This window comes from Atractosteus spatula, chromosome 7, assembly GCF_055471065.1.
Source record: "Atractosteus spatula isolate fAtrSpa1 chromosome 7, fAtrSpa1.hap1, whole genome shotgun sequence".
NCBI lineage: Eukaryota > Metazoa > Chordata > Actinopteri > Semionotiformes > Lepisosteidae > Atractosteus > Atractosteus spatula.
Genome location: NC_142712.1, coordinates 2,824,790 through 2,836,325, shown reverse-complemented (window position 1 = coordinate 2,836,325; position 11,536 = coordinate 2,824,790). Strand labels below are relative to the sequence as shown.

The 11,536-nt window shown below is 34.7% G+C and overlaps 3 protein-coding genes across 3 annotated transcripts; all 3 read right to left on the bottom strand.

Annotated features, from left to right (window-relative positions):
• Positions 1–3,188: 3,188 nt before the first annotated feature.
• LOC148830174 (olfactory receptor 52E8-like) lies at positions 3,189–4,193 on the bottom strand. The gene has a single exon (XM_088921891.1). The coding sequence runs from the start codon at positions 4,191–4,193 to the stop codon at positions 3,189–3,191; it is 1,005 nt and encodes a 334-aa protein (XP_088778017.1).
• Positions 4,194–6,701: 2,508 nt separating this feature from the next.
• On the bottom strand, positions 6,702–7,685 carry LOC148830173 (olfactory receptor 52Z1-like). Its single transcript, XM_088921886.1, has one exon. It carries the CDS (start codon positions 7,683–7,685, stop codon positions 6,702–6,704), a length of 984 nt encoding a protein of 327 aa, XP_088778012.1.
• Positions 7,686–9,677: 1,992 nt separating this feature from the next.
• Positions 9,678–10,661, bottom strand: LOC148830172 (olfactory receptor 52E8-like). The gene has a single exon (XM_088922129.1). It carries the CDS (start codon positions 10,659–10,661, stop codon positions 9,678–9,680), a length of 984 nt encoding a protein of 327 aa, XP_088778255.1.
• Between the last annotated feature and the right edge of the window lie 875 nt (positions 10,662–11,536).

Here is an 11,536-nt window from a genome sequence, read left to right as displayed (position 1 = left end):
TTTTAATCTAGAATACTGGAATATTTCAACACATTTTCAAAAATTAAAAAAAACACAGATGAACAGTTTTTATCGTGGAATAACTTCCAAAATCATAATTTCTTACTGACTGTATAGTTTCAATTTAGATGATCCTAATATACAGTAGGTAAAAGAAAGAAAACAAATATCTTTGTCCTTATATTAGTTGGTGCAAGTGTACTTGAGTTCCAATGTTTTTATGGAATATCATAACTGTAGCCACAGCATCCATAACAATATTAATGACTCACCGGGTCAAGAAGAAACTTTTCTTCTGTCTGCTGTGATTGTATGTAGTTTAATCCAGCTCTTGAAGTAGCTACTCTTAAATCCCTTTCCCATATTCCCTTGATGAGTTACAGTACTAAGGTGGTGTTAAAAATAAATCTAACAGTAATAAATGAGGTAACAATAATTACAACACAAAGGAAAAGCACAATAAGATTTTACTGAAAAACAAATTGTCAGCCCATAACAGAGAACCATTAGATACTCAAACGTAGCCTGCAGTTTATACTGTGCACTAGTTTTGTATTTAGAGGACAAAGCCCATCCTTGTAATCTAAAGTTGAGCAAGTGTAATGATTAAATTATAAATTAAATAAAAACATGTTATGTGATAGATCAGAGTTTATAAGAGGGATCTTATAATTAGTTCAGAAAAGGTAATATCACCTTTGAGCCTAGTTTTAAGTAGTATATAAAATTATGTAGTTATGCAGTTAATTACTATAGATCACTAATATACTGTAAAATGACAAAAATCAAAAGACATTAGATCTCCCAGGAACTGGATCTAGGATCCCTGCTCCTGACAAATGCATAGCATTAGGGATATAACAAACTATTTAGCTCTGTTCCTCTTTGAAATCCTTCTAGAGTTAATATCTTTTTTGTAACCGGAAATTAATACAATTTTCTGAAGGAGATGTTACAAAGCTTCAACATACAGTAGATTTAATCCATCCATTTTCTAACTGCTTCATCCAGTTCAGGGTTGCAGGGGACCCAAAGCATACAGTTAATTCCCTTCATATAAATCTTCTGAATTTTCTGTATACTAGGGGTCCCCAATTCTAGTCCTAGGGATCCTGGTTTAATTCAGCTGATTTTTTTTTTGCTTAAATGAATCCTCTATTGAACCAACAAGTTGCCTTGGTTGGAACTTTGCATGTGTTTTTCCTGTTTAATACTTGAGATAGTTAAATAGCAACCTCCTCCATGTTTACTGAAACTAATGAAAGATTTCAAATTAAAACTAGTTCTGTTACTCTGCGTGCCAGGTGGTAGGGGTTCGGTTCGGGGCACAGGAAGAACCCAATCACAAGTCTCAGAGCAGCTGAGTCGCACCCTCAGCCGGACGCAGCGCCACACCCTCCTACACACACAGACACCCGCCCCGCCTGTGCTGACGGGGGCTGAGATCCAGACCCAGGCTGCCATGGAAATTGGATCAGGGCAGAGCTGGACTGACTGAACAGGACAGGCGGGAGAGAGGCAGGCCAACAGCCAGAAACCAGAAACCAGGTTTGGAAGAGCCCAGCTTCAAGGCAGAATGACATACAGTAGCCATGCACGAGCACTATCTGATGTAAGATGTTACTGAACTCTGCACCTGGGCAGGGCATGTCTGCAAAGCAATTCCAGGAGCTCTGACCTTCCAGCATGGACCGTTTCCATGGCAGCCTGTGGGGGGATGCCGGGAGGCGTAACAAGTTCTCCTTAAAATGTTTCTTGCTTTCTTAATCTTTTAATTTGAAAACCTAACTTTCATAAGTGACATTATCAGATTTTTTCTACATCTAAATATGTAATCTTATATGGTCTACTGTTATCTCCTGTCTTTTGGGGTTTGTTAAAAAAATTAGCAAGTTAACTAAATATTTTCCACTCTAAATCAAATTTTGTCTATCTCTTAAAATTCCACTGTTGTGTTTTATATAATTATTTTTATATTTGACCACTTATATTTTCATGACTTTACTAATAACACAAGTCAGTCTATATACAGTAGTCTACAGTTTCCTGGTTCAGTGTTGTCATATATTCTGCAGCTTGAAACAAATACATATGACAGCAAATCAAACATTAAATAATATTATTAATAATAATTAACAACATTTTGGTATGCCTTTTATGCTTAAAGCAGTTCAAACAAAAAGAAAAAATAATAGTAAGAAAATGTAGCACACTAGAGAACAGTAGTTTATTGACAGGCTAAATTATACAGTAAATTGATAGATATACAGCAATACACTTTATTTTAAAAGAAATAAATTAGATTAAATAAATGCTGTATTATGCTGTATTATATACAATAACCTTTTTTTACCAACAGGTGAGTGGAGTTGCCATGGGCACCAGAATGGGACCCAGCTATGCCAATATTTTTGTCGGCTGGGTAGAAGAACGGTTCTTGGCTTCCGACACTGGCTATGTCCCTGACCTCTACAAGTAAGTATTACCTTTGCTTACTGCCTTGTCTTTCTCACACCTGAAGAAGGCTCCACGGCCGGAACATTGTGTTTTCTTTCTTCTTTTTTTCAACATGGAATAAACATGTTACTTGTTCCTTTGCAGCCTACGCATGCTGACGCAGCTGCCCACCTGAACTACAGTACATAAGCACATTGTACTGAATATTTTTCTTAATTTTATTTTCAGTGTACAAACTGTAAAGATGATAGACAAAATGAGAAAACTAATTCTTAAACACAAGTTTTTAAAAGAGTATATTTCCTCTTTATAAATTATCTACCAGTCTCATTTAAAAGATTAATTTCTCACAAAATGCATTCAGTAACTTAATGATGTAGCAACAGTGGACATATGCAATACAAATTAATTTTAAGGAATTAATGGTTTTGTCTTCATGTGTCTGTTTCCATGGTGTGAATATTAGACTACTGAGTTGAAATGTTTGAAAATGTTGCTTGGATTATAAGGAAAGTCTACAGTTCATATTTCTCTAAAACACAGTCATACTGTTAGTACAGATACTCTGTCAGGGGTATTTTACTGAAGTTTTCATGGTGTGTTTTCTTTTACACTATACTTTTTTTACATTATACTCACACATTTCTTAAAGACAATTCTCTTCAAATAATTTCATCAAATAATTTCATATTGAATAACAAATATAAATGATGTTAATAAGATGAAGTCCCTCATTCCCCAGTCTTTTCATGTAAATCGTATGTTACACTGGACACTTTAACAGAGGTCTGACCAATTCTTGGAGCCTGAACAAGTTTCACTAGCTGTTCTCTAATCTCTTTTGTTCTGAGACCGTAAATAATTGGATTGAAACAACAGGGAATGAGAATGTGTATTATACTAATTAAGACACGAATGTTTGGGGGGATAGAGTTCTTAACTCTGTACGATAAGTAGGCCGTAATGGTACAGGTATAACTCACACACATGACTATTATATGTGTAGTACATGTGTGGATTGCCTTTCGGGAAGATTTTCCTGATGCTTTTATAAAGATAGAATAAAAAATTTTGACATATGAAATAACAATACACACACAATCAACAGTTGTTATACAGAAAACCGCTACCAACCCCACAATGCTATTTGTGACTGTGCTTCCACAGGCCACACTTACCAGCGCCATGTGCTCACAGAAACAGTGATCAATGACATTTGAGGAGCAATAAGGAAGGTTACCAGCAAGGATGACAACTATCACAACAAAGGTACAATTTCTGAGAATAGTTACAACAGTAAACTTTAGAAAATTAGAAAGGTTCATGAAGTCATTATAGCGCAGAGGAATGCATATGGCAGCATACCGATCAAGAGCCATCCAGAGGAGAATGGATGATTGAAATGAGCCAACAAAATGAACAAAAAACATTTGGATCAGACAGCCCAGTAGAGAGATACCATTCCAGTTGAATAAGAAGCTTAACAACATTTTGGGGATGAAAAGCGTTGGCATGCTCAGGTCTACAAATGCCATGGCTCCTATTAAAACACACATCGGAGAGTGCAGACTCCTCTGTGTTTTGATGACAAATATAAGAGCTGAGTTTGCAACAGTAGACAACATGAACATCAGTAAGAAAGGGAAGAACAGGAGCCATCGTTGCTCTTCAAGTTCATAAAATCCTATTAAAAGAAATTCAGTGTGGGAGAAATTTCCACCTTGGAATCCCTGCATCCCTGCTGCGATTTCAGTGCAGTCTGCAAATAGTACATTCACCTGAAATTGGAGAACACTTCCATTGATTACTATTGATCCCATTTAATTTGTGTTATAAAGAACAACTGGCAAACAATGAACATTTGCAAATGGATACTTGGGCTGCAGATATAATGGCACAGTTTCACACAATTTTGAAAAAAAGCTAAATATTAAACAGAAGTTAAATCTTTATTTATCTGCTATAAAATCAGAATTCAATATAACTTAAATAATGTATAAATTATTTTATTATAAAAAACATATTAGGTACAGTAGATAATGTAAAACAAACACTGTCAGTATCTTAATATACTACATCTTCCGATTGCTTTTAATCATAGTTAATTACTCTTTGAGCAGTTTCAGATTTTGCTACAGATAGTATACAGTATATATGATATTTATTTTTATGAAATAACTGGAACCACAACATCAATACCATATTAATAACTCACCAAGTCAAAAGGAAACCTTTATTCTATCTGTTTTCTTGTCATAGTGTCTTCTTTGACTGTGTTGTAATCCAGCTCTTGCAGTAGCTACTCTTAAATCCCTTTCCTATATTCCCCTGATGAGGTACTAGCCTGGTGTTAAAAATAATCCTTAACAATAATACACGAGGTACAGTAATAATGTTTTCATCATGAAGGTGAGGCACAATTCATTCTTAATGAAAAACAATTGATCAGCCCATCACAGAAAAACATTAGATACCTGCATCTTGTTAGATGAATCTAAAGAGAGTCCAGCACTCCTGAGCTGGATTCAGATCAGGCAGACACCTACCAGGCCCAGGTGTCATTCATGCATAGATATTGGCACACAGTCTAGTGAGGGGACCGTGAAATTAGCTACTTTAATGTGAACTCGGGTTTTGACAATGTGAGTGTGTGTTTTGAAGACTGCATCCTCATCTAGAAGTAGAAGATATTTGATAGGACAACTATGAGAACCATGCTATAAAAACATGCTAATCATGCCACTATTTAGAACCCCAGTGGATACTGGTGGGTGAGACATAATTATTTGTTAATAACAATAAAGATTTTGAGTATACTGAACATAAGCAAAATAACCAAATATAAATACAGAAGGGTGCTTAAACTTAGGATAGAAATGTTTGAAGTAAAAAAAAAAATGCTACACTAGTTACTTGCTAGCTACTGTATACCGTAGCATACTCTTCTCTTGTTGGTATTACAGTATTTAGATAATTACCTTGTCACATTATTTGGAGATATTATTCAATATCAACCATATCCATTTATCATTTTATGTCCTATTTATCAATTTTCCATTTATGTTCTAAATGACATACAGTATCAATGATATTGGTTCATTATTAATCATGGATTAATTATTAATTAATCAATTAATCCATAATAATTAATTCTGAATTCGCCCACTCGGTCTATTTAAGGTATTTCCTATTTCTATAAAAAACATATTTTGACAAAATAAGTATATTAAGTAATAAATTATAATAAATATAATAAAAATGTTTTTTGTTTGAATTTTACCAGGCTTGACAGGTTTCATCATTTTATCACCTGACTCCATTCTACAGATCGATGCCAAAATCATTGAATCCATGTCTAAAATCAAATCTGTATGTTTGTTTTGTAAAAACACTAACATGGTGTGTCGTGTTTATTTAGAAGCTTAATATATTTGATTCTCAGTGTGAAAGCTCGGAAAAAAGCTTGTCCTCCTAACTGAATTACTGGATGTATTCTTGGCCTCATACAACATCCTATACAAGCAAACAAACAAATGAAGTCTTGAGTTTTAAATGCATTTGGTGCATTTACATACAAGGTGATTCAAAAAGATATTTTAAACTGTTGCACTTTGTTCAGCATTGTAAAAAGCACATACTAAATATATTTTCACACAATTAAAAGAGACATTGGAATTATATTAAATGATTGGATGCTGAATAGGTTTACAATTACATTTATTATAGTATTGTAACGAACAGTTCTTTCCGGACCCTATGCGGACGACACAATCCGACGAAGTGGGGAAACACTGGGGAAACGTCATGCAGGAATACGGGGCTGAAGACAAGGGGGCGTGTCCAAAGTGCGCTGGTGCACGGGGGAGGTGCGGCCGAGGCGAACAATCCAAAAGAGTAGTCCTTAGAGAGTATCCAAAACAGAAAGGTAAGTCCAAAACCAGGAGATCCATCAAAACGCGGAATTAAAACACGAAGGCCGGGCCGGAACCGGCGGACAGGGAACAGGAACGGGAACCGAGGTTAAAACCTTAACGGGACCAGGTGCTTCCAGGTCCTGGACTCGCACGATACGGAAATCAGATGCGGAGCCCGGATGAGCGTCAGCGCCTGGCTTTTAAGGTGGGCTGGGAATAGGAAACAGGTGCACAGAATAAAGTCTAAGTGAAAGGGCTGGAGCACCCTTAAGGAGGGGGAACTATAATCGTGACAAGTATGGAGTTCATCATTTACCCATGTTTTCCATATTAGATGTGCATCACACTTGATACATTAATCGAGGTGTGAGCAAGTTCAGTTCTTTTAATTAATTTGAATATCTGCTCTCTTATCTCTTTTGTTCTGATACCATAAATAATTGGATTGAAACAACTGGGAAAAAGTAAATACATTGTGCTAATTAAGACACGAAGGTTTGGAGGGATTGAATTCTTAATCCTGTATGCAAGAAATGCTGTCATGGCACAGAAGTAAGACACAAACATGACTATTATGTGGGTAGTGCAGGTGTGGATTGCTTTTTGGGAAGATTTTCCTGATGCTGTTTTAAATACTGAGATGAATATTTTGGCATATGAAACAACAATAAACATGAAGTCTAGGGTTGTGACACAGAAAACAGTGACCAGCCCAAAAACATTGTTTATGATAGTATTTCCACAAGCCAAACTTACTAATGCCATGTGTTCACAGAAACAATGATCAATGGCATTTGATGAACAATAAGAGAGATTACCAGCAAAAATGACAATATTCAGGATGAAAATACCGTTTCTGAGAACAGCAGCTATAACAAATTTAGCAGAAGAAGAAGGGCTCATGTAGTCATTATAGTGCAGTGGAATGCATATGGCAGCATACCGATCCAGAGCCATCCAGAGGAGAATGGATGATTGAAATGAGCCAACAAAATGAACAAAAAACATTTGGACCAGACAGCCTAGTAAAGAAATACCATTCCAGTTAAATAAGAAGGTTAATAGCATTTTAGGGACAAAAAATACTGGCAAACTCAGATCGACTAATGCCATGAGGCCTATTAAGACACACATTGGAGAGTGTAAACTCCTTTGTGTTTTAATAACAAATATAAGAAGTGAGTTAGCAGCAGTAGACAGCAGGAACATCAGAAAGAAAGGGAAGAATAAAACCCATCTGTGTTCTTTAAGTTCATGAAATCCAATGAAAAGAAATTCGCTGTGGGAAATATTTCCACCTTGGCGTTCCTGCATTCCTGCTGCAATTTTAATGCTGGAATTGCCAAATAATACATTCACCTGGAAATCAGAGAAAACTTAAATTACTATTACTGCCATTTTATGTACAATAATAAGCAAGAAGGAAAATAATAAGCAATTAATTTTATGCATTGTATTTGATCGCACAGTTAAACTGAGTCAACATTCTGTAAATATTAAAATAAAAGTATCCTTACATAAAAATGAAAAGGAAAGAAAGATATATTCATTTTTTATTTTTATCATATTTATTTATCATCCTCTCATGATACAAAATACAATGTCTTGCAAAAGTATTCACCCCCCTGACTTTTTCACATTTTATTGTCTTACAGCATGGAACCATGACATATTTAACTGAGATTTGTTGCCACTCATCAACACAAAATACTCTATAATGTCAAAGTGAAATAAAAATCCAGACATTTTATTAAATGTATTAAAAGATAATAGCACCATTTTGCATAATTCTTGAAATGTGAAGGTCAGATAAAATAATACTCCAAACCTCAGATAAAAGTGTAAATTACATGAATCTATGAAAAAAAATTGTGAATATTTTTATTTTGAGTTAATGCCTTTATATCCCTGAAAAATGTAAGAATAATTCTACACAAATACAGCACTAAAATATAAACACAGATGTAAGCAATGCAGAAGAAATCACGCCATTAGATCCCATGAATATCTTTATAGAACAGGTTGGTACAAGTCTATACGATTTTCCAGTATTAAGTAAAATATTATGACCACAGCTGCAATGACACATTTAATGACTCACCATCTCAAAAGGAAGTCCTTCTTTTCTTTGTCTTCTTTGATTGTGCTTTAATCCAGCTCTTACAGTAGCTGCTCTTAAATCCCCTTTCTATATTCCCTTGATGAGGTATTAGCATGGTGTTAAAAATAATCCTTAACAATAATACATGAGGTAACAATTCTTAAGTCATCAAGGTAAGACCTTACAGAACACCTCTGAGAAACAGGTTCACAAACTGAATAATAATCCTTCTATTTAAAAAGAAATTTTGATGATTAGCAAATTATCATCCAATTGGTAAGAGCAATAAGATATCCAACATCTGCCTTCAGTATGTCTTACATATTAAGTAGCATCTGGGATGGTGATTATTAAACAGTTTTATAATTGGAGGACAAGTTTTAGCCTTGTGCAATATTTCAGATAAATTCTAAAAGTATCAGTGTATATTACATCAGTGGTGGCTCAGATTTCACATCTGATCCCACTGAAGCCACCTTGATTAAATTCTCTTTCAGAGGTCACCAAGACCTAATGATAGATCTCATAATTTCCCCAGTAAGAGAGTGAAGACGTTTTTTTTTGTGATCAATGGGTTTGTGCTTTATCCAGTTAAAAGTCATTCTGTGGATTTGACAATAATTTGAAAAATTTTGTGGGATTTTCATTAGGCTTAACATTCAACATTTGAAATCAGCTCACCACCTAAACATCAGTTTTCTCTATAATGAGGTGTATTAGTGCTTATGCAACAAGGCCACTGTAGTGTGTCATGATCAGTCATGGATGATCAAAAATTAAATTGATACCAAAAATATGTAAGCAATATCTAAGATTATGTATATACTCTAAAAATATGCATACATTATGGATTGATATGTTTCTCTTGAAGCTTTATTCATTTTATTTTTCAGCAGAAACTATTGCATGAAAGTTTGATAAAAGTTTGTCAATATTTTTAAAAATGACATATTACCAACTGTTCTACAACTATTGCCGATCTCTTACACAGCCAATTAATATACATTCTTGATTATTTTTAAATCATAAATGTGATAAAACATGTTTTGAATACATGCAATTTATTAAGCATTTATGAAGCACAATATTTCCATATTTCCATGCAATTAAAAAAGATTTTAACTATATCAAATAATATCATATCGAATCAGTCAACGTCTCATAATTAATAATATGGAGTCTATCCTCCTCCCTTATTTAACTTCTTAGTTTTGCATCACACTTGACACTTTAAAAGAGGTTTGCTCAAGTTTAGTTCTTTTAAGTAGTTTGAGTATTTGCTCTCTTATCTCTTTTGTTCTGATGCCATAAATAATTGGATTAAAACAACTGGGGAAAAGTAAATACATTGTACTGATAAGTACACGGATGTTAGGAGAGATTGAATTCTTAACCCTATAAGTAAAAAATGCTGTCATGGCAGAAAAGTAAGTCACACACATAACTATTATGTGAGTAGTACAGGTGTGAATTGCTTTGCGAGAGGATTTTCCTGTAGTGGTTTTAAAGACTGAAATGAAGATTTTGCCATATGAAACAACAATGCAGACAAAATCAAGAGTTGTTACACAGAAAACAGCACCTAATCCTACACTGCTGTTAATGACTGTGCTTCCATAGGCTACACTTACTAGGGCCATGTGTTCACAGAAACAGTGATCAATGACATTGGAGGAGTAGTAAGGCAGATTACCAGCAAGGATGACAATAACCAGAATGAAAATACCATTTCTAAGAACTGCTGCAACAATAAACTTTAGGGAAGTAGAAGTGTTTGTGTATTCATTATAGCGCAGAGGAATGCATATAGCAGCATACCGATCCAGAGCCATCCAGAGGAGAATGGAGGATTGGAACGAACCAACAAAATGAATGAAAAACATTTGCACCAAACATCCCAGTAGAGAGATAGCATCCCAGTTAAATAAGAAACTCAGCAGCATTTTCGGAACAAAAAATACTGGCAGACTCAGATCTACACATGCCATGGCTCCTATTAAAACGCACATCGGAGAGTGCAGACTCCTCTGTGCTGTAATGACAAATATAAGAGCTGAGTTTGCGACAGTAGACAACATGAACATGAGAAAGAAAGGGAAGAACAGGAGCCAACGTTGCTCTTTAAGTTCATGAAATCCAATTAAGAGAAATTCAGTGTGGGAAAAATTTCCACCTTGATATCCCTGCATGTCCGCTGTGATTTCAGAGTTGGAGTTTCCAAAAAACCAGTTCACCTGGAAATCAGAGACATTTCCATTGATTACTAACAATCTATACCAGATTCTTGTACATTTTATAGGCAAATAAATAGCATATGACTCCACATGTTTAAACCATGTATATGCCAATGCAGTTGAAATAAGTGAAAATTCTGGAAATCTGAAATAATTTTTATATTAAAATTAAGGTGAAAATAAGATTCATTATTCATGGTCCAAAGTAAAAAAATTAATATGCGAATCTTCATCCTGTGAAAGTGCCACAGGTGATCTCATTAGAATTATAAAAGAATGTAAGAATGTTTCAACACGTGCTAACAACAAACTCAAAATATACACGAAGATATATTGTCATGGAGAACTACACTCCATAATATATTTACACACCTTCCCACAACTTCTAGTCATGCTTCATTCCTAAAGAATTTGTTTTCATTTAATAAGCATTTACCTAAGGAAAGACTGAAAACCAAAATGTCTGTGCTTACATTTGTAAATTTGTTTTAGTAGATGATTTTCATTAATTCTGTGAAATAACTGCAACAACAATAATATTAACGATAAGGACCAATACAACTCACCGTCTCAGTTTACTTTAATCCAGGCCTCGCAGCAGCTACTCTTAAATCCCTGTGTCATATTCCCTTGATAAGGTGCGAGCATGGTGTTAAAAATAATCCTTAACAATAATAACAAGAACACAAGTCTTGTGCCAGAGCTAGTGCTTACATAATTACAAAAATATTGTAACACTACCATTATAATAAATAGCTCAATGTGAGACCCATTAGAGACCTCACAACAGTCTGTAGCTGGCTGCTTGGGTAATAGTAAACCAATTTAAT

What these genes read in the sequence shown, in the direction of transcription:
- LOC148830174 (XM_088921891.1), bottom strand. Translation starts at nt 4,193, where the DNA reads ATGCAGGGATTCCAAGGTGGAAATTTCTCCCACACTGAATTTCTTTTA.
- LOC148830173 (XM_088921886.1), bottom strand. Translation starts at nt 7,685, where the DNA reads ATGCAGGAACGCCAAGGTGGAAATATTTCCCACAGCGAATTTCTTTTC.
- LOC148830172 (XM_088922129.1), bottom strand. Translation starts at nt 10,661, where the DNA reads ATGCAGGGATATCAAGGTGGAAATTTTTCCCACACTGAATTTCTCTTA.